At 38.0% G+C, this 24,009-nt stretch overlaps 1 protein-coding gene and 1 long non-coding RNA gene across 3 annotated transcripts in view; one reads left to right on the top strand and one right to left on the bottom strand.

Moving 5' to 3' along the window:
• Window positions 1–215: 215 nt before the first annotated feature.
• On the top strand, window positions 216–10,448 carry LOC102026449. Its single transcript, XR_261260.2, has 7 exons — window positions 216–820; window positions 1,560–2,899; window positions 4,123–4,199; window positions 6,445–6,674; window positions 6,831–6,864; window positions 7,454–7,552; window positions 8,045–10,448. It is a non-coding gene; the product is annotated as an uncharacterized LOC102026449 (long non-coding RNA).
• A 6,073-nt stretch (window positions 10,449–16,521) lies between these two features.
• The window catches only part of LOC102020035 (OX-2 membrane glycoprotein-like), a 26,749-nt gene continuing 19,261 nt past the window's right edge, over window positions 16,522–24,009 (bottom strand). For both annotated transcript variants that reach the window (XM_013515211.1, XM_013515212.1), the window contains one exon: window positions 16,522–17,779. Coding sequence is in view for 1 of the 2 variants with exons in the window: in XM_013515212.1 (XP_013370666.1) it covers window positions 17,751–17,779 (29 nt within the window). In the remaining variant the exon portion in view is untranslated. The remainder of the gene's footprint in view (window positions 17,780–24,009) is intronic.

Genomic DNA, 24,009 nt, shown 5'->3' with positions numbered 1-24,009 from the left:
AATTTAAGTTCTTCAGGATCCCAAGATTGAAGTAGCTTTAGTCTACAAATATTATTGAGTATCTTCTGCGTACCTCATTGTAACGGATGGGGATAAAAGGAAATAGGATGTAGATTATGCCTCACAGGCCACTGGGGAAAATAAGACATAAATATTACAGAATAGCATGAAAATGCAAATCTGTGAAAGCGCCGTGGGAGCTTAGCCTGGAAAATCTGAAAACATCCTTTGAGAGCGGAAGACATGTAGCCAGTGTTTGATGGGAAGTGGGTAGGAATTTTGTAAACAAGGAACATGTGCTATGAAGGTGCTCCTAGACTGTTATTTTTTAAGAGGAGCCACATACAGAATTTGGTTTATATACACAGGGCTTTATCACTTTTCTCTGGAATTTAGGCCATCTCCTCTCTCTCCCCTCTTCCATTTTAGGAGAAATATTTTGGTAATGGGGAATTGTCACACTATTGGCTGCCTAGCAATACAACTAGACCATCAAAATCAATCTTTCAAAGGAAATCACAAAACAGGATAGATTTCACCACAGAAATGCCACTCTACATAATTTTGTGAGAGTAATTGCCACAGGAGCTATCAGGAATAGCTCATACCAAGCTGGATGAGACCTGCCGGGAATCTTCATTCTGACTGTGCTGGGGATACAGAAAACACTGAAATCAGCCACACTCGAATGCTTCGTGTTCTGGGAAAGGGGCTGGACCAGCAGAAATGAGTGGTGCCATAAGAGGGGGCTTCAAATTCTGGAAAAGAGTACAGTGGACTTCAGAGGACACTTCCTAGAGGAGGGACACCTGAAATCCAGGTATGTGTTCATCAACTTTAGAAGCTGTAAATTCCAGTCCTGTAAGGGGTTAGTCAGACAACCAAAACAACTGATGCCTTTCCTATGAATAACACAACAAGATGTGGTGGGATTAGGGGCAAAGCTAGAGTCACGGCCAGTCTAAAGGAAATTGTGGGTCTGGCCAGGAAGGGGAAGATCCATGGTTTTCTTAAAAAACCAAATCAGAGAACTCATAGCTTTATAGAAAATTCCCAAATTTTGTTTAAATACTTTGTATGCCAAATAAAATACATCTGTTAGTAGCTGAGATCACTTGTGATCAGTGTTTAACACACTCAGTTAATATGCCATTTCAAAACTTCCTTATTGAAAAGTAAAAATGTTCTGCTTGGAAATAAAGTCACACTTTAGTGTGAATTAGTACATTAGATCACCTCCCTAATGAAGTAATGGAAACTAGGGTTTTTTACTTAAAAAAGTAATGGTTTTGATACTAGGAAAATAACCCATAATATCCTAGAAACTATGTCTTAGATGGAAAAGGATGAAGTCTGTGAACCTGTGTGTCAGTATAGACTGAAACATCGGGAAGGAAAGGCATTGAGCTAGAAGATTCCAGTAGAGATAGTTTCTTTTTCTTTCCTTCCTATTTCTACTTTCTTAACAGAGTTGGGGGAGGGGAGAGTGTTCAGCAAGGGTGAGCTCTGGTTACTATTTTGAGTTAGTAATAAATTGTCTTTTTCTTGTTTTCTTTCAGGAACTCCTGTTTTCTCACTAACACAGATCACCGTCATGCTTCTCCAGGATTTCTACCTCCCTCTCAACCTCTGCTGGCTTCTGTTTGGGTGGATCATATGGGAAAGTATGTAATGGAAAAGGAGCCTGGGAAAAGGGATTAGAGGCTGGATATGGAAAGTGACATGGACACAGGAGCAGGCTTTTTCCCATAAAGGAGCAGGTCCCCACTGGAGCTCATGGGAAGGTGAACCTTAGCAGCTTCTTCCGCCCCATCTCTCCACACGCTATGCCTTCCCCTTCTTCAAAGAGGACAGATAGCTGGAATCACTGGGCTTGGAGGGATTACAGGTGGCAAGAGGTGAGCACACCAGGTACCAGAAATGCAAACATTCTACCAGAACAAAGCACCGAGGAAACCTTGTCAAACACTCACAGACAACCAAGGGTTCTGCTGCACAAAGAACATGTACCAAACACTCAGAGTCAAAAGGCCCGTGTGATTCAAGCCAGTGTGTACAAAGCCTTTAAAAACATTCCACTGGCAGTCCTCGTAAGTACTGGAAACACCACACACTCTGACTTTTATTTGTAATCAAAGACCTGGAAGCCTTCCTGGGGGGCACAATGAGGAGTTCAAAGGAGTCCGTACCTTGAGTAACTTGTGAGTAAATGCTGGCATGCCCAGGCTGGACTTGTGCTACTGGGAGAACCAGACAAGCTAATGGGAAGGAAGGGGTACACTGTCCTCATGAAGGACGAGCAGCATTAATGCCCTGGACATGAAGAGATTCTTTTTCCCTCCACATACGTTGTTGAGCTCCTCCAGCAGCCTGGTTCTTGCCTACCTGCCAGTTGGGAGCTTTGAAGCACGGATATCAACAATTTATTCCTACACTTTTAGGACTAACGTTTAGAAGTAGAAAATAGAAACATCCTGAAAGGTGAAATGCAGTACAGAGGAAACAAACATTTATGTGGGATCTACGCCAACTGGGCACCCAAACGGGCGTTGTAGAGTATATGCGTCACTGCTTGTTTAAGGGAGGAGAGGACAACTGTCGCTTCTACCTCTCAAACAGGCACTTGTAGTTATGCCTGTGGTTTCTTTTGCAATTCAGTTTTCTCGTAAACTCGGAAGGCGTCTGCAGTATTTTTCTTTCAGTAAATTTGATATCCAGGGTACACTGAATACTCTACTAACACTTTACAGCCTACCTTACTCAATGGCTTCCCTGCCTTCATTCCTCTCCCGGCTTCTCTCAATTTAATTGGAGCTAACTTGAATGCTCCTGTGCCAGAGCAATGACACATTGCATTTGTGTCCCCACCCCTGAGGTAAAGAACTGAATCCTAACAAAGGTAAGAAATGTTTTCAAAGTTACTAGACTAATAATAATTTGAGTTTCTCTCTCACATTCCCCAGACTCCAACATTCAGTGTACTTTATCTTTTGGCAAGCAAGTTAGAAAATTTCAGCATTTCTAAAATACTTTAGAGGTAGTTAAGGCTAGCCTCCCCCATAATGTCTGAGAGGCCTACGATATGAGGTCAGGTCTGGACAAAAAAATGAGGAGGATGTCTGGATAAGAGGAGAAAATAAAAATCATGCTAGAGAGAGGGAGAAAAGAGAGGGGAGGAGAGGAGAGGAGAGGAGAGGGGAGGGGAGGGGAGGGGGAGAAAGGAGGGGAGGGGAGGGAGGGGAGAACAAGTGTATATGTTAGGGAATGGTGATCTTGGTCTCAGTAAAACCCAAACCTAATCCAAGGTGCCCATTCTTGGAGTATTCTGCTGAGAATGTAGTATCTTTATTGTGTCTAATTTTGTTACCACAAAAGAACAAACAGAGGAAGACTGAAAATGTACTTTATATTAAAGTCAAACTATGGGGGTCAAGAACTACATTTATTGAACCCCATTGATGTTTAGTTTCCTCACCTGTAAAGTGTAAATAAAGATACAATCTTGTACATTCATTCCAAAGGTAAAAGAAAACCCTACACTGGAGAAAGAGCTCATAACAGTATGTAGATCATAATAGTAAACATATCACCCTATCCTCTCAAAAATACCTCTTCTATTTCATAGTTACACTGTAAAATTTGATTCTATAATTTCTTCAGAATGATGACAGTTCCAGAAGAAATTGATATTGAAATAGTTTTGTGAAACAACCAGGAGGGGCAAAATCAGGATGTAGAAATTTGCTTTAGTGATCAATTACTCCCCACCAAAACATCAACAGGACTCTGGATATTTATATGTGGTACGTTAGATATCAGGTCATCATCTCAGAGTTCAATTCAGATCCTGATTTCTGCAGTCTATGAGCTCTCCATCCCCCTGATATACCTCCATGGCTTTATCATCTTCGGTCAGCAGTTCTTAACTTTTTAGCAGATCACCACCTCATTTGAGATTTGAAAGAAGTTATGGTTCCTTTTTTTTCAAATGTATGGGTTCAATCTTACATTTGTTAAATATTTATTGAACACCTAATCTATGCAATCTCAGCACTGTGTTCAAATAGTGCTGAAGACACACTCTTGAATAATAAGAATACCTTTTCTTGCTCTCAAATGGAGGTCATGAGAAGACTTTGCACAACTAATTATTCATACTGGCTGAAGTACTGATTCACAGAGAGGACTTATGGGCCAAGGTAAGGCAGTGCGATATCTCAACTAATCTGGAGGGGACGGGACCAATTTTTTGGATAAGAGCTGAAGAGTCAGTAGAATTTAGCCTCCCCAAGGGAAGGGTGAGACTCAGGTAGAGAAAACTCTCCAGAAAGACTGAAGCATAGGGGTTAAGGCCCTGAGCTAAGGAGGAAAAGTACATATTTAAGAAATGAAAGGCGATAGATTGTGATGGTCCTGAGTTTTCATGCCACCCTTTATTTATCCTATGCTAAATGCCTTCAATATTTTTGTCACAGACGAGGTGGCATCTATTTCTATACTTCGTGGATCTGGGATGGCATGTGAGAGAAGTGATATTTGCCTGTTCCAAGCCTAGAGATGAGAGCCATGTGAGGACATTAGTTGCTTCAGTGTTTTTCATGATTACTTCTCCCTGGATTTAGTGGTGGTTTGCAGCATATTTTTGGCATTAGTAACTGATCAAATTACACAAGGGTCAGAGGAAATGGTGTAGTATGAAACAGGAGGAGTAGCTAAAGCGCTGACTATTCACCTTGTTATAGATCTTATACTGCAAGAGCACTGGAGGATATCAATCAGGGGAATAACATCTGCATTGTCTTTCCAATGTCTAAAATAATGTCTAAAATAAAAATAATAACAATAGAAATGAGAAGATGTATATTTTACATTTAGAATGTAGCAGTAATAGGACTTTGACTAATTGGATATGGAAATTGAGGGCAAGGGTAGTATTGTGTGTCTACCAGATTAGCTTGTGTGCTGGATGGATGATGATACCATCTCCTGCTATAGGGGAAATTGAAGAAGGATGAGTTATAGGACTGAGAAAGATCAGGAGCTCATCTTTGGCCCTGTTCCCTTTGAGTTGCCTATAAGACATTGCATAAGACTGTTTGCTAGAGAGTTGGATATATGTACATATCCTTATAAGAGAGGCCTGGGCTAGAAGTCATAGTTTTGGACTCGTGAATGTATAGATGTTCATCAAAAACCACAAATGTGAATGAGATCACACAGAGAAAGACTATACAATGGGAAAGTGAGAGAGCTTATATCCAAGATTTAAAGAACCAACAAACATAAAAATATATGAATCTTGGCTGGAAAGATGAGAAGTAAATCAAGAGTACAGATTATCATAGAGGACAATGGGAAAGAAATTTCAGTAGAGATTCCAGTGTAAGATACACAAGGAAAAGAAAAATATATCCATTGAACTTATTGCTATAGAGGCCACTGGACTTTTCTAAAAAGCATACATTTGTTTACACTCTCAAGAGGATCATGGAATTGTTCACTTCATACAACTGAAGACCAAATTAAAATTTACCTATGGCTTCCGAACAAGGTAATATAAGTGGATCCAAAGTATTCACTTTGTTCTTTTAAAGGAAAGGAAAGTAGTTTGGTTGTCTTTAAGGTCAATTGAAATTATACAAGCTTTATGTCCTCAAGTCACTGGTCCAAAGAAAAAGGATATATTAATATAAATAAGACAGCTTCTTTATTTTCCCATTGGGAAGTCCATTCCTCTGCAAGCATTGGAAATATCTGGTAAATCAACTGTGGGAGACAGCTGCACTGGTATGAAGCTCAATCTGGTATCCCCAATCTATTTTTCATGCATGGCCAACAGTGACTTCCTCTCTCTCTGGAAACTAATCTTCCTGTTTGGACCTAGCTGTATTATTCTTAACTCAGTAAGAAATAATGGGCAACGATGAGTAAAATCTGGGAATTTGGGATAAGTTATTCCAGAAAACTATACTCAGAAACACGTAAGTCTGACAGGAGAGGGTGGAAAGGTCTCAATAGACTTCCAGCTCCACACAATGGACTTGCTCCTTCCTGATTACTCAACCAATAAGCCACGTTTGTACTGACTTGAACCAACTATTGCATAACTTGACTCCTCCCACTCTTGAGCAGCTCTGATTAACAGACAGTTTGTCCGTTTAGTTTTTCCCTGTTAGTTATAGTCTAGTCTCTGGATCTTTATTTTCATTTCCTAGGTCTGCCACAAATGTGATGATCTGAAACAACAAAAATGTATTCTCTTGCATTTCTTGAGGCTAGCTGTCCAAAAGCAAGAAGCCGGGACAGCTGCACCCATTCAAAATCTCTAAGGGAAATTTGTTTCTCCCAGCTTTGGGTAGCTCTAGGCATTACTGTTTGTGGCCACATTGCTCCAATTTCTGCTTCCGTGGTCACATAGTCTTCTCTTCTCTATGTGTCCACAAGGATCCTTTTCACTGGCTTTGGAGCATGCCCAGATAATCCAAGATGATGTCATCCCATGACACTTAGACCTCAAGTTACATCCACACAGAGGCAAAGAAAGTCATATTAATAGATTCTGGGGGGAAGAATACAGACTTATATTTGGTGATCACAATTCAGTCCCACCCAACCTTCAGAAAGAACACTTCTGTTTCTCCTCTCCCACAGAACTGCTCTTCTACTGTTTGAAGGTAACTATTTGGTTTTCTTGTTCAAACTAAGAGAAAAAAATGACTGGCATTTCTGAAGACCTGCTATATTCTAGGCGTGAAACAAAATAATATTATACGTAATTTCTATCTTCTTCCACCTCTTTTATTAAATTTCCTTTTTGTGAGTTATTACAGGTGGTGATCTTTTTGATTCTTGCTGCAGGAAAAGGTAAGGGGAAGGTAATTGCTATGGTTTAGATTTAAAGTGTTCCCCAAGGTCTTATGTACTCATAGGTGGGGCATTTGAAGGTAACTGGATTGTAAGAGCACTATACTTAATCCTCCAAGAGTGTGCAGCAGAATGGGAAGTTAGTGGGTAGGGCCTGGTCTGCAAAAGTAGGTCCTTCGGGGCACGACCTGCAAAGATGTGTCCCTCGCCCTGGCTTCTCCTTTATCTCTCTGCTTTCTGGCTGCCAGCGGTCCAGCACCTTTTTCTGCACCATCCTCTTCTGCCTCTTCTGTTTCTGCCTTGGAGCCAGCCAAAGCAAAATATAAATCTATATCCTTATGCCCAGAATCTATTAAGATGACTTATTTATTTTCATTTGAAAAATGGGTCTGTGTGGATGCAATTTGAGGTGTAATGTCATAAGATGACATTATCTTGGATTCTTTGGGCATGCTCTAAATCAGCTGCTCTATTTGCCCGTGGGGAAGTCCGTCCCTCTGCAAGCACTGAAAACATTTGATGAATCAACTGCAGAGAGAAGGCTGCACTGGTATGAAGCTTAGTCTGGTATTTTCAATCTATTTTTCAGGCATGGCTAACAGAAACTTCCTCTTTCTCTGGAAAGCAATCTTCCTGTTTGAACCTAGCTGTACTATTCTTAAATCAAGAAGAAATAGTGGGCAACAATGTGAGTAGAGAGGGTTACCGATTACTGTAAGCAACCAGGAAATAAAGCCTAGGAAACATACAAAATCCCCAAGGTCACAACCCCATGAACCATTGCATATAGTATGTGTTATTAATCCCCTAGGCAGCCTTAAGGCCAATCAAGTTTTCAGTCTAGCTTAACTGTCACAAGATCAAACATGGTAAATCCTAAAGTTGTTGACTCAGTGACTGTCTACTATCTGATAGGTTCCCATATTCTTCTCAATGTGAAAAACTAGTAGTGACTGGCTACAGCAACCAACTCCTCTATTCTTTTTGTACCCTGCAACACAAGAAAGACCAAGAAATGTCCTTATTTATTATTCACTAGACATAAACTGGCACTGGGCAGAACAAACGATATTAAATGTTTGGCTTTGGGATAACTCTAAATCTAAGGAATCAGATATCTGACAGAAATATTCATCAATTCAAATGAGATTATCTAATATTAATTCTCATATCTTTTTAGTCTCAAAGTCAAGATGAAAAGCAAACTCTCTAAATCAGAATGGTCTGGAGAGTGACTGCAGACCCACCTCCCCTACCGTCTTCACGCTTCTTTCCCAACCGGCCGTCCCTTACCCTTCCCAACCTTCACCTCACCTGGTGTTCTGCACTTGTTCCCTCTGCGTATGCTGGGCACACGGGAGTGTGACCACCTGCGGTGTTTATCTGCCTATATTCCACCACTGTTCAGGTTTATATGATCATTTTCATAAATGTCTAGAAGAGACGTTTTACCTTGTCTTATTTTACATCATTAGAGCCAAAAATCTTGCTCATAATTGATGCTTAAAAATATATTATTAAAACAAAATGAGCACATGTTTATGCCAGTCATTTGTATCTCCTGCTTCTACCTCAAGGGAGAAGAGGTTCTCTTTCTATCCCATTCTGCCCTTCTTCAGTTCTCTGGAGCTGAGGCCTCTTTGATTCTATTTCACTGATCTTCAGTGAAATCGCTTTTAAATGTGTTAACAGAGTCAAGTTACTTTCATTTGTTTCTTCTGGTAGAACAATGGTAATTTTCACATGGCTATCCTGACCCTAAAATGTAACCTCAACTTGCTCTCCCATTTCCTTATAAAATGGCAAAGTAGACAGTTTAACAACCACAGAGCAGAAGTTAGGTATTACTGCAAAACTTAAAACACATATTTTGTTTATCATCTTCAGATGGTATTACTTTTTTATTTTAAAAATTAAAAAACTGACAAAATAATAATGAAGACAAAATCAAAACAACAAAAAATTATTTCTTGGAGAAATTTTCAGGGAAATTTTAACTAAAGCAATTGCAAAAATTTCTAACACATCAAAATTCTTTCCATTTAGTAATAGCTAGCTTTGCTGACTTATAAGTGGAAAAAAATACTGGGCCTTTCCAAGATTTTCTTGAATTTTGGAGTTTTTAAAAGGAAATCATGGTATCTGTCATGGAATTGTTGGGAATAATAGGCATAACCTGTGACTCAGTAATCCAAAATTTCCTTCATAATCCCCAAATTGGGTGAGTATTATTTCAAGAAACCTAGATTTGGCAAGGCTTGCCTCTTGTTAAAATCATATTGGCTTATGGATTAATTCTTCCTTGTCCTTCCTTTTCCAAAAGTGTCTTGAACTGGTTTTAAAATATATATACTTAAAAAGTAGCAAATTGGGAAAATTGGAAACAAATAAAACATTTATATTACTGTATTAAATGTAATGCTAAATACAGTTTCATCAATTGAGTATCACTTGGTTTTTACAAAAGATGTTAAAAGTAGCTTTTCTGGATAGTGGAATAATAGATTAAGGTTTTGGTATCTCCCTTTCCCTTCTTTTTACTGTTTTGTACTTTATAACTTTTTTAGAATGAGCATGTATTAGATTCATGATCATAAAAGTAATTTAATTTGGCCTTGGTAGTCAAGATAAGAAAGGAAAATTAGTCACTAATATCATTAGAATGAGAAAAAAGGAAGTCTATCAGTTCCTTTAAGAAAATAACTGTCTAGAACTGGTTTTCCCCTGGATGGCTGAAAAGTATAATGTACTTTGACTTCAATATAATTTCTTAACAATAGCTAAAAACGCTTCCTATATTGTTGACCCCCAAAAGCAGTAGGTGCAAATGATTCTGTAATGGGCTAAGATTATGTGATTCTAGAATGGATGTTAGGTGGATGTATTTTATTTCCTTGGTCAATAAATCCTGAGAATTACTGTGAGATGAGTGAGCCCAGTGGAGTACAAGGCCCAGAAAATGGGGGTGGCGTGACATCACCAAGTTGGAGGAAGTGCTCAGAACTGGTTCTCATCTCTTGGAGAATCTGTGGGTGACAAAATGTGTGTTTAAAGTTTTGCAATAATGTTGTATAAACCTTCAGAATTGCTGCTGCATCTGGCCTGGATGGTTGATTTCCCCATTTTTATGCAGTTTAAACTATGGGCATATTGTAGTTACAGAAGAAGACAGGGATCAGGTAGAAGAAGTGAAATGAATCTCACTCTGACTTTGTTATGTGCAATGGTACTCACGGGTAAAGTAGTAAAGTGCTGTTAGTCAAGACGGTCACTCTTAGCGGTAACAGCAATTATTGCAAAACTGTCTGCCGTGTACCTTGACTCTCCAGTGAACTGCCTTCTCCAAGCGATTACCTGATGAATGCTGCTCATTTGAGACTCATGCTTCTCTTTTGACTGCCGTAAACACTGGCAGAAACACCTGTGTAATAAAGAAATGCAATGTTACCTTCTAACAACGGTATGCGAGACAATTATATATTTATTCAGCAAAATATCTAATGGAAACTTCATCTAATGACACCAGGAACTCTAAGTCAATCTCTTTGTTTAATAAATCAAGCCAAACATGGGCCCCAAACTTATGAAGTTGTTTGTGTTTTTTCTCTTCATCCTTTTGTTTTTTTTTAACCCCTGGTGAAATGCTGTCTGTGTTACATTTAGCTTTTGAAGCTAGTTGGGAATGAATGGAAATTCATTCAATCTGGTTTTAGAAGCATTTGCTTCAGGAGCAGGTCTTGTTTTTCGGTCATTAATGTGATGTCTCTGGACACTTAACCACCCTAGCCGAGAATGCACTCGCATACTCAGTTGTGTGATCTCGGTCTTTTCAATACAGGGAGGTGGGGGGTCTTTGCCGAAAACAATCAAAATAATTCTAGCCAAGAAAAACGCACTCACCAGAAAAGGTATTCTCTAGAACTAAATATCATGTCTGAACTGCACATGTTATCTATCAAACCAAATGTGTATCTTTTTACTGCCAAGGACGCTGGAGCTAAGCCAAAAAACAATGATGGGAACAACTTTGAACCTCCCACAGGGGAAAGTGGTTTAGGAAAGTTTTGGGTTCCTGTAAGCTAAAGTCCTGATGCTATATATAAGCTTAGGAAATAGTTTCTCAGCTGTACCAGGGCCCCAAACCAGACTCCGTCATGCGTATTTGTAACAACATTCGGAGATTTTACTGCCTGATTTCTTTATCTATCCCATGAAGATAGTGTGATTTAAAGTTGTTCCCGTCATTATTTTTTGACTTAGTTCCAGCATCTTGGGGAAGGAAAAGATACTTATTTGGTTTGTGATGTCATCTACCTGTGATGTTACTATGGTCCTAGTCGTGGTGTTACATTTCTAGACCTGAAATCTACAAAAGAAATCCCTTCTAATACTGACTTTCTATGATCCAGTGTGTGTGGTGTACGACAGGAAGTCACTTTGCCCAGGGTCATTGTGTTGGTCAACTCCCAAAAGGAACTCCCAGGACTCTAGATCTCAAGTTGCTGCTGATCTTTGTTTATATAAACTGTTTGGGATATGGTTTCTGGTGACACTTATGGCATAGGACCTGGCCAAATCAAAAACAACGTCAACTTGGTAGGCCTAGAGTTCTCTGAAGGAATAATTCTCTCTTTTGAAGAAGTTTATAAATTAAAGTTAGCTCTAAGATGAAGTAGAGAACTTCCTTTTCCCAAGTGCTTCCAACCACGTCCGAGCTACCCCTGATTTGGTATTGGCCTCTCAGAAACCCTCTGAGACAAGTAAAAAGGAGGAATACATCCTACCATATCTTTGGGGTATGTGTCACAAGAATTGGTGGGCCAGTAGCACGGTGTAATCGATGTTCTTCCACTAGACTGCTTTTGCTTTCTGTTGATTTAATTCATTGCTGAAATTTTAATGCCTCTTGATGTCTACAAATGAAGAGTCATCTGGCATTTTAATCAATATGTTAGGGCTATTTAATTAAACCCATCACCTGACCTATTTTGAAATGAGAGATACATGGTGTCTTTGACTTACAAAAGCCAACTTGTGTAAAAGTTAAGGACATTACTAGATGCTGGGCTAAACACTTATACCTGATCCAGAATCACGTGCTGTTTGAATTGCATGACCTGAGTACCTGGGCTTCAGTGCCTCTCTGCAATTGCACTGGAAATGAAAGCTAATCTCAGAGAAATGCAATGTTTTTCTGAGTTCCAACTCTTTTTAATTTGAAAAATAGCACAAAATTGTCTATATTTGTGGGGTGCCATGGGGAGTTTTGATATATTTTTGAGTTAAATGTTCCACTATCTGGACAGATATGAGTCAGATTAAAAGTATCAGAATATTCATTGAGTTTTCTGGAGCCTCTCAATTCTGGCTACATTTTTCCATCATGGGGTATTATCAGCTCTGTTTAAGTAATGTAACTCTCTGCAGTAACCAAAGATGCCAATTTTGCCAGCCTCTTGAAGTCATCTGGAGGCTGTCTGCTACCTTGGAGGTCACAGCCGGTCAACATCCCAGAGGAGGATGACAAAACTTACTGGGAAAGCCAGTACTCCGTAAACAGGATTTTGCTCCTTTTTTTGCGTGTTCTTTTCCTCTTATCCTCAGCACAAGGAAAGATCAGTCATCCTGGGTGGCACAAAGAAAAGCCCAGCAAGTTTTCCCTGCTCAGCCAAACTGCAGCTCCCACTGAGGCTTTCACTTCCTTCTCAATTTCTGAGCGAGGGTGGGACTGACCACAGGGGTGAGGAGGTGCCAGGAAGGCCACGGAGGACAAAAGGCTACTTTGTGCTGTTTCAGTGGAAATTTCAATGTCACAGAGCAGACAGGAATCAGCACATAAAGTTGCATATGTCGGAGAATACACCCCTTGTCTCTTGAGCCTTAGAGCCACCCGGAGACCGACTCTGGTCTATACTTGAGTAAATCCATAGGGATTAATTGACTGGCCCATGATCACACATACTAAATGCCAGGTAGGGAGCATAAACTTCTTTCTTTTCACGCTAAATCCTTTCTGTGTGCTCCTATGCCCATGACTATCAATTTCTACAAGTCCTTTTCCTACTCTCTAGTTCAATGCTATTCTCCCACACAGCAGAAAGGATGCTCCCCTGCAAAGCTGTCTGAATTACTCCTCCCTTTCATAAGGTATTAGCAGAAAAATAATTAATTCAAAAAATATTCATTGCCAGGTGTGATGATGCATACCTGTAATCCCAGCAGTCTTCGAGGCTGAAGGAAAAGCAACACATGTTTAAGCTCAGCTTGGGCACTTTAGTAACTTAATGAGTCTTGTTTCAAAAATAAAAATGTTTTAAAAACTGGAGATGCAGTCCAGTTTGCAGGCCCTGGATTCCTTTGCTAGTACATTCCTACATACAAAACTTAACCAGGAAAAACCTCCCCACCCACTATGAAGCTTACAACTTCATGGAAAAATACAGAGAATACATAAAACAAACAAGTAAAGTATATAGCACATTGAACAATGATCTTGGCAATGGAGGAAAATGAAGCAGGAGATGGAAACAGGGCATGTTTGTCAGGGAAAATATGGGCCATGTGCTACCTGCAGGAAGAGCAGTGTAGAAAAAAAAATCAAGTGCCAAGGACTGCAGCACTGTGGGGAGAAGGAGGCTGGTGATCGAAGAACAGTAAAGTGGATTTCAGAGTATCAGAGGAGGGATGAGGATGTACTAGTTCAGTGGTAGGTGAATTGCTTAGCATGTGAGATGTCCTAAATTCAATTCTCAGAATCACACACACAAAAAATGAAGAAGCAATCCTCAGAATCACAAAAGAAAAATAAAGAAAGGAAAAAAGAGGAAGGAAGGAAGTGGGGAGGGAAGAAGGGAAGAAGGAAGAAGAAAGGAAGAAAGAAAGAAAGAAGAAAAAGAAGGAAGGAAGGAAGGAAGGAAGGAAAAAAGAAAGAAAGAAAAAGAAAGAAAGAAAGAAAGAAAGAAAGAAAGAAAGAAAGAAAGAAAGAGAAGGAAGAAAGAAAATCAAGAGCCTCGTCATGGCCCACATAGACTTTGGCTACAACTGCAACCTGAATTAGGCAGCACATGGACAGGAAGGCGAGGGGAAGTAAAAAAAAAAAAAAAAAAAATCTTAGGAAGTGATATGTAAGTGTATCATTTCCCCAAGATAAATGTAATTATTATGTATCAAAAACACCTACCAATGAAAAGAATGATATAATTTGTTTTGACATATTTTGAAACACCCAGGTTTAGATAAACTCAAAGGTTGAGAAAGCAGCAGCAGCAGATTGATTAGAAAGCTACGCAACAACCTAGGAGAAAGATCATGGTGGTTTGGCAGGAGATAGGATTGACTCTGAATATACTGACAGAGCAAAGAGGATACACTGATGAACAGGATGCAAGATGTGTCACACTGGTGGATGGAGAACAGGACAGGATGGATAGTATGCCTGGGATTTTGAGCTGGAATTTATAGCGTTACCTAAAGAAACATTAACAGTACTACCTGAAGAGTTCTAGAAAATCTTGGGAACTCACTTTTCACGCCCACGTAAATGGGAGTAAATAATTCCCCAACCCACAGCGCTCAAGTAAGTTCTGCAAATGTTGATGTACTTGGATTGTGCCAGGTGACCTTGTGCAAGTTAAATAACCTAAGCAACCAAAGAGGAAGGCCGTGCTGAGATCAAAGTTGGAATAGTTTGAGAATAAATTAAAAATTTAGAAAAGATGAAAACATTATAGCTGTGAGGAAATAATTTTGAAAGCTTTATTTGAAAAGATAAAATCTTTTTTTTTATTAGTTGATAAGAACCACAGAGCAATGGTGGCGAACCTATGGCACACATATTATTATGTTTTTCCTTTAAGACAAAAGATGTTAATGTAGTTCTTTTTTTAAAATTAAGAACCCCAGTATTCAGGTTTAATTGCAGTGTTGGCACTTTGAGATAAATAAGTAGGTTTGGGGTTGCAGTTTGACCTTCATTCTCTGAAATGTTTGCTATCACTGCCATAGAAGAAACTTGGTTCAAGAAAAATGTTTTAACCAAAGCTGATACATTCTAGTAGTGATATGGATTTAGTTCTCTTTGAACCTAGACTTGTGAATTATCTTGGTAGTGATGGCTGAATACCCATAAGGAAAAGAAAGCTCTTGCATTGTTTCAGTTTCAATTTTAGTTAAGCACAAAAGGCTTCTTTTGTTTTCCTGTCTGAGTAGTTTTACCATCACCCTGGAATTTTTCTGAAATTTTACCAAGAAATGTGATCATATGCTTTGAAGTGTCTCAAAAGTTTACAACTTTCCAGTTTTGTTTAAACACTCAAAGCCTGAGCTACCTCTTTCTAATTCACAAGTTCAGAAAAGCACCTGTAATTGAGAGTTCGTGAGTACGGGAGGGTTGCTGAGCACCTCCCAATGGTGTGAGGGAAGGGGTTACAGAGGAGCACGCAAGAGTGTTGCTCTGCGTGCCGATCCGCCTTCAGCAGAGGTGCATGCTTAGAATTACCCTCTTCATTTCTATACCACCTTCCCAAGTCCCATCAAACATACCAGACCTAAATCCAAGTGTCTCAATATTCTGAAAACTAACCGATAAGCCATTTAATAAGTCACTTTAAGTTAAATTATTAGTGATGAATAAGAATTAGTCCCAGGGCTTTCAAAAGCCTCTGAATTTAAAGAGGAGCTCCAGAAAGGCAATGGCCTAAAAAAGTGCTGACTGATCAGTAAGTGTTTAGGCACTGTGAAGGTAGTAGTCTAGGAAGAAATTACTTTGAGAAAGACTCATGTAACGTCAGAAGGTAATATCTTTTGCCTATACTTTAATCCATCAGAGTTTAATATTGTTTCCAAGACCATTTCAGAGAATCTTTGAAATTAAAATCATTGTCATAAGAGCACCAATATACGATTTATGCTTCTTACTCCAATTCTCTTTCAAGAATACCCTGGAATTTTCTAGAAGCTATTTGGTTGATGATGTTGACTATACGCTGACAGCTAAGAGAAGGAAGGCTGGTCTATTTTTGTTTTTAAAATTTATTCCAAATGTGGTATCTATCAAGAGACACAGTTCTCTTTACAAAATTGTTCTCTGAGGGTCTTTGATAGTTTTACATGCGTAATGGGATCCTGAGATCACAATGTTTTTTTTTTTTTTTTTTTTTTTGGTTTTTCTCTGGTACCGGGAACCGAACTCACGACCTTGCGCTTGCCAGGCAGGCGCTTTTTGCCGCTGAGCTAAATCCCCAGCCCCTGATCACAATGTTTAAAAATTGTGGCATTTAGTTATCTTGTCTCATCCAGCACCAGCTCAGTTGAATACCAGAAATATAGCAAAATATAGAGTGATGATTCCTAGTATATGAAAAGCTGTGTGAATCAATCCATTTGCGAAAGCTGGTATCTCAAAGAGGAACCAAAAAAGCAAACAGACAAAGTGCCCCACAACCAATGGCATCAGGTCAAAAGGAGACAGGCATGGAATGTAAGGAACTCACACTCCAGATCAGGGACTGTTGGAGATTCTGTGACTCATCAGAAATATCAACTGCATCTTTCAGACAGCAGGAACAGAAAGGAGGGGAGGGTATCACAGGTAGAGAGGAAAATACAAGAATTACAGTTCACTTCTACATTTTCCAAGAGAATACCATAAATCAAATATTTAAAACTGATACCTTTAATTGTTCAGTATTTTAATACAAATGTATGAAATAATACAGAATTAAATAACATGAAAGGCTTAAATATTCAACTCAACAGTGAAAACGAACATACATTTTAATTCCTACGTCACTAAATAAAGACAGAGGAAGCAAAAGACAATGAAAGAAAACCCACTAATTGGTCTTATGATTATTTATGAAAGCAACATTGTTCCATTAGTTAATAAATATGTTTAAAACAAAGGGAATGTATGGTCATATTTACCTCTTCCACTTCTGTGAAAAGTTAACTCATGTACAAAGAAGCCAGGGGAGACAAAACATGAATTGGCTGACAGCTATACAGGGAAATCTCTTAAATGTTTTCATAATATATTTTCATTATATTAGGCTGACTTCAGAATGACCTAAAACAGGGGTGGGGTCATATTATGAGACAAAAAGACAGGGAAGCATGCTTCTTTTCAATTGTGAGTTATTGTCTAACCCTAACAATATTTATCCTTCTATAAAAATAAGTTAAATAGATACGGCTGTCAATGTTATTTCAAGATACATCCTGTCCTTGACAAAATAATGAAGCACATGAAGACTGGCAGGGAATCCAAGGGTTCTAGCAAGGTCACCAATTAGCAAAACAGTGAGCAGGGAGGGATTGGACTAACTGACAAATCCCGGGGAAACAGACTCACTGACCTAAGAACAAAGAAGAGACATACAAGAGACAGAACACCAGCAGAAGGCAAAAGGTAGCCTCAGAAAGGTTCTTCAGACCCTATTGTATTCTTCTCTCTTTTCACATCTTCCTTGGCTTCTCTTGTTTGCCCATAACTGCATCTATTCTGAGAGCTGTAAATTATTTGGTCTAACTCCTTTCTATTCAGGGTATGGACATGTAAGCTCATTGAGGTAAAGTCACTAGCGTCGGGTTCCCACCTATTGGAGCCTTGGTCGGCCTGTGAGCTCAGCGCTCCAAATTTTGAGTCCAGTGCCCTTTCCATATCAGTGCTGCACTGCTTTGCAAAATCAAGTCCTACAACAGACCTGACAGACAAATGACTTCATGCTGGAATTCAAACACTGCGTAGCTTAAATGGTTGTAAAAAGTCGTAGTTTTCTTAAAACATTTGCTTCTGCCTTGTTTGCACTTCTAGATCCACTGCAGAATGACCTGTTTTCTTCCTGCTTTGCTCTTTCTTCAAATTCAAGTAGACCAGGGAAAATCTTTCATGGTTCTGTGTACGTCCTGTACGGCTCTGGATAAAAGAAAGACCAATGTATTAACTTTTCTGTATTTTTTCTGCTCTTTCATTTTACTTCTTCTCTGTTTGCTTATTCCTTTTATTTATTTATTTATTTTTGGAATTACATCAGTTCTTAAAGCTGCAAAACAAATTTTCTGGTCTAAATGCTTTATACTTTGGATGGGGATGTTGAATATTTGTAATTTTTACCTTAGTATATTTTAAACCAAAGGAATAAGAAAAGTAGAAATCTCCTAGAATATAGGTAAAGATAAGCATGTAGATATTTCTAATCCAGTGTAATGTGAGTAGACTATGACTTTCTTTAAAATGGCATGGACAGTGCCAGGAAATAATGGTTTGAAGAATTACCTAAAACCACAAGTAAAGAGACATGTTTAACAATGCCATCTTATCTAAATGCACTTTCTTGGTAATACCTAGAGCTTTGTTTCTTATGGATAATTTGCTAGAAAGTAGGATAGGAATGGTAATAATGAAGATAGAGAGTTTTCAAGGAGTATTGCTTTTCTAACACAGAAACTGGGAAGATGCAGGCCTTCCTTAAAGGCATTTGGCAATGAAATAAAATACCTACAATTTTATCTTGGCATTACCTGTCACCCGCTGTCTAATCTGTATCAGGAATGCAAAGTTCTGCATATTTCAGAAGGAAAACAACATTTGTAACATCAGCTATGGTTTCCTCTTCAAGTTAGTATCTTTTATTGTGTGCTATACATTATTTCCTTATAGACATATTCTTATGTTCAATAATATATCCCTATTTGTTACTTGTGGCTTCTCTACTCTGGTCTATAATTTCCAAGTGAATGGCAATGTCCTATATTAGTCACTGCAGTACAACTCATAATAATTATACTCTGAAAAACTTTTTACTAAATAATTGTAAAATGAGTAAACAACTTCTGTGATGCATGGTTTCATCTTCAGTAAGATGAAAATAGCAACATCTTCCTTATAGATTGGTGTGAGAATTATATTTAATAATTTTTTTCTAGGAAGTCTAGTTCCTTTGTCATATGAAAACAAGTTTAAATATTTAAGCACATTCTGTCTGTCTTTCCTATCCAACCACATTCCCATCTCCAATGTTTTCTTCTCTAAAATCTAAGTGCTTTTGTCCCTCATTAGTAATACTATTCATTTTGGATTACCAAAGAGCAACCAAAGAATTTATAGTTTTTTGTCTGACCTAACAACTTACTGACTAAAATTCAGAATAATTATCCAAATGACAATATGATTTTCTTTAAAAAGCATTAAGATAAGTTGTTTTTTTCCCCCCCATCTTTCAATCTCTTAACCCTGTGTTTAATTGCTTGATTTTTGCATTTGGTTAAAAAAAGTTCCTCCTTTTTCTAAAATAAAATTTCTACACTAAATGTATCTATATGCTCCCCTCCATCCAAAGGGGAGCACTCATGCCTAGAGAGTGATTTTTTTTGTGTGTGTGGTCTTTGAATATCTGCTCCCTTTGTAAAAGTGGATCATCAATGAACCACCAAGAAACCATAAGGTGTGTTTAAGGTATATAGAATAAAAGAAGAAGGAATTGTGTAAAGGACAGGAGGGCAGCTAAGTCATGGTAAGGATAGGAGAAGCTAGAGGAAAATACATGCGTCAGTGCTGCCAGGCATTCTAGGGCAGCTCTGGATCCATAGCCACTTGCAGCCAGATGTTCTTCCTGACATCTGGCAGTTTTGGTTTCCTGGAAACCTATTCACTTACATTTCCACAGTAGTAATTTCCTTCTTTCTACCCTCTAACTTGTGCTGACTTTAGTAAATAACTGTTTTTCTCATCCTAACTCCAAACCGCCCCCAAAGCCAAAGGTCTAACCAAAATAGTTCACTTTCTTCAGAAAAAAACCGATAACATTATAATTGTAGGTCTTACAAGATTATGTCAGTACCCTTAGGGTTTTGGCACATGTATTTTCTGATCCTGACTCCCATGTCAGCTTATTTTCACTCTAAACTCTGCTCAAAACTATTAGTGAAATGGCTATTGAGTTCACCTCTCCAAATACTCATACCCATACATTCGGATTATTTCTGAGCTCTTCCACTTCAAAGCCTGCCTGCTGTCATTCCACGAAACCCCATTTACCCTTTAAACTTGCCCCTCCTTTATTATGTGTACCATTCACGAAAATATACATGGATGAGTCCAAATGGGACCCTTAAATTTAGTAATAATAGGAGCTAACATTTATGGAAACTTACTACGTTGCATAGGTATGCTGGAGACCTATTGGCTTACGTTGGTGGTTAAATTGTTGGTAGTTTGAAATTAACCATGGTGGGAATATTTGTACCACAAAGGGTAGCAAAAGAAAAACCCCATCAGCTTTCCCTCAAGCTGGTTTCCCAGCATGTTACTGGTATTAAGCACTTTAGAATTGTACATCATCACTTTTTAATTTTCACAACGTTCTTATGAGAAAGTGAAAATTACCATCCCCACCTTCCAAACAAAGAGAGGAGTAGGTTAAACGGCTTACCCTAAGCTACACTGTGTATTTGCAGAGACAGAATTTGATCCAAATCCCTGACTAATTGGCCATAGTTGTAATTAGAAATGACTGAAAGGAAAATAACTAATTTTGTACGCCCTTTATAATTATGCTTGCTGAGACTGACAGTTAAACAGAAATTAAATATTATATTGAATTTTTAAATTATTCCTGGAGTCTTGGTTAAAAGAATTTTAGACAAGAGAAATAAGTTCAAAAGCTTTATCATATAATACAGTGACTAAAGTAACAATGTCTTTTTTACTTGAAAACTACTGAAAGAATAGATTTTGAGCATTTTCACTATAAAAAAATCAGTACATGAAAAACTGTAGTATATTAGCTTGATGTAGCCATTCCACAATTTATATATATAGAGAGAAGCATCATGTTGTATGTCATAAATATATATATATAATTTTTATCTGGCAATTAAAAAAGAATACAAACTAATGATGCATACTTTTAAAGATCAAAAGAAACTATTTGTAGTATTGAATACAAAATCTTTAAAAGACTTACAAAACAAAAGGCTCACCCCTTCTCTTTGTTTTATAACTATGGAAGAAAGTTGGAGAATTTACAGGCAGTGACCAAAATGCTCTCAGGACTAGACATAGTTTGCAGTCAGTGAAATTCTGTCTTGCTTAGTAAGAAAACCAAGAGGTTCTTTTGTAGTGACATCCTCTCCCTACTAGAAGTATCTGTCATTATTAGTCATGAAATGCAAGATTCAACATAAAGTGATTTTTGCAGAGCTTGTCTTGCACGTTTGTACTGCAAAAACTCATTTGTTCCTTATTTCCTGGAGGGAATTGTATTTTTAACAATATGATTATTAGAAGGAAAGTAAATTCATTATTTAAATTATATTGAACACTCAGGATTTAATTCTTTTTTTTTTTTTTTGGTTTTTCTCCGGTACCGGGAACCAAAGTCATGACCTTGCGCTTTCCAAGCAGTCGCTTTTGCCACTGAGCTAAATCCCCGGCCCCTCAGGATTTAATTCTTAATGTTCTTTATGTTTCTTACAATTTCTGTACTTGATGTAGTTAGTTAAATCTATATATTTTATTACTGTTTTTTAAAAAAGAACTATTATGAGGGAATGGTTCTAATGTATATGGGCTGTTAGAATCAATTTAGTTCTATAGGTATGAATTTTAAAGAATTTTTAAAATTATATAGGAAATATTGAGAATCTTAAAATCAGTAACAGCTTCGTAACGTAATTCTGCAGGCACTAGGGACACAGAAATCTTCATTTTAATGAGCTGTTATAAATGGAGAAAGGTCAATGCAGTTATGCCCAATATCACTATATAGGGATAAATATAATTTTTTATCTTGCTGTTCCTTGGCAAATTCAGTGGACTTACGTATCTAGACTAAGATATTAAAAGAAGTCAGAATTACTTGTCTCTGTAAAGAGACGCAATTAGAGAGAAGTGGGACATATGTAAGAACTGAAATCCAAGCTCAAATAAATGGGTTTTGTGAATTTACAGTTAGTGCTGACTAACTGGAGAAAGGGGAAAGCAGAAGTAAGACTTTGGCATTATAGATCTGAGACAAGATGTAACCTTGAAACATCTTTTAAGATGAAGTCTTGCCTTATTGGAAGAAGATGGGAAATGAATAAGAAAGGCAAAGTGATGTGTTCAGAGGCTGTTCGAGCAGGTTCTGACGTTCTGTGATACAGTGTCACTAAGACCAAAGCCAAGGCCACGGAATTATAGAAATGAAATGCTTGCACTGGAGGGTGAGTTAACAGCTGTCCCTCTATGCAGCTCATACCCACTCTTTTGTAGCATTTGTGGTAGCATATGAATGGCCTCCCTACAGGTCCGCATTCTAATCCTAGAAACCTGTCAGTGTGTCATTTTATAGGATAAAGTAAAAATCCTAAAAGGGAGAGATTGCCTTGGATTACACAAATAGGCCAATGTAATCACTTGAGTCTTTATAACAGAGCAAGGGGAGCAGGAGAGACAGAGACGGATTCAGTACAGGACAGACCTCATTGGCCTTTGGTAGCTTTGCAGACAGAATGCATAAAAGCACAAGGAATTTCTAGAACTGGATAAAGAAAGAAAAAGGTTCTCCCCTAGAGTCCCTAGAAAGGAATGTGGCCTTGCAGATACCTTGATTTGAACCCAGAGAGATCCATGTTGGATTTGACTTCCAGAAGTGTATGACAATAAATCTGTGTTGTAAGTCAGTAAGTGTCAAAACGTGGTAAAGAATCAATAAAACATTAATACAGCATCTATTATGTTTCCTCCTTGGTTAAGTCACACTAAGTGCTTTCAGAAAGTGACCCAATCTTTTCCAGCTTAAAAACCATTAAGTCTGCCTCTCCTTTTAGTGTGGATGAAAGTTTGAATCTTTCCAGAGCCAAATTTTCAATCTGGTCTTAAGTCAACCAAAAGAAAACATCCATTCAAAATGAGTTCAAAACGTTAGGTTGATTTGTCTATGATGATCTTTTCCAAAGTGAGACGTTTTAAATTGTGCCTAAGAAACATGTAATCATGGGTGGGCTGACTAATGAGAAGTGAAAGATTATTCTCAACCTCAAATTTAACTTCATAGCCCCTATGGGTAAGGCAGAAATATATGACATCACTGAGTTTTAATGGACAGAATTATTATGACATGCTGGAAAATTTCCCTAGGAAATTTTAATTCTTCTTTACTTTCTATTTCAGTCATAAAGCACTAGATTTACAAAGGGAAAAAGCATATTCTCTGAAAGTTTATTAGTCTTATTGGGATCGTCTCCAGGGAAATAATTATGATGATCCCATCAGGAATGGTGCAGAAATTAATTCATCATATGTTCGCCAGAGTGTAGCCTTACAGCTAAAAAAGCCCCTATATCATACTTCTGTTAAAATACACTCATAAGAAGTGTAAAAGGGAGAGTAACTTCCATGCAAAGACCAGGCCATTCATTACAGATTATTCCTTCAGGCAGAATTTATAAATTTGCTTATGTTTTTATGGGCAATGAATACTGACTATGATCTATGAGAGGCTTTGTTTTGATCACTGAGCAAACAAAAAGTTGCCCTTACTTGACAAATTTTGTTACTGGCTATTGGAGAGTTCCACAAAGATAAATTCAAGTATATATTTATCTTCCTCCTCTTTTTCATCTCACTACCACTAAGTCATCTTTCTCCTTTCCTTTGCTATCTCCCCCCCCAACCTCCTTTTAGCTCCACTTTGCACTTCTCTTGATATTCACATCATTATTTCTCAGGTCATCAGGTTCAGAGCCCTGGTGTCATTTTTGGTTAATCATGTTTCCTTGGTCATCAAAAAACTTTTATGTTTTCCAAAGATGATAGAAAGAAAAAGAAAAAGAAACAAAAGTAAAGGTGAGGAAAATAAAAGTTAAATGTATAGGACTATTCACTTTTCTCAGAAATTAGTCCTCAGAATGTATTAGTTGAAGAAATAAAAGTATCACTATGTCCTATCACTTTTTCTTTCTCACACTTTTGTGTATAACTTAAGGTTTTATCATAATGAAATGCTATTTCCAGTTGTAACCATGGCTGTTCTACTGTCTTGTATTTCTTTGTTGAAAGCAACTGTCAATGAGTCCTTGGTTGATAAGCATTGCATGTCTATATCTGTTTTCATGAGAAACCACTTTGAAGATATCAATATGTAATACAACAAGCATTGTTAA

The sequence above is a fragment of the Chinchilla lanigera genome, unplaced genomic scaffold (genome assembly GCF_000276665.1).
Source record: "Chinchilla lanigera isolate Chin_1 unplaced genomic scaffold, ChiLan1.0 scaffold00026, whole genome shotgun sequence".
Classification (NCBI taxonomy): Eukaryota; Metazoa; Chordata; class Mammalia; order Rodentia; family Chinchillidae; genus Chinchilla; species Chinchilla lanigera.
The sequence above is the reverse complement of the archived record's forward strand: the minus strand, read 5'-3'. Positions and strand labels throughout refer to the sequence as shown.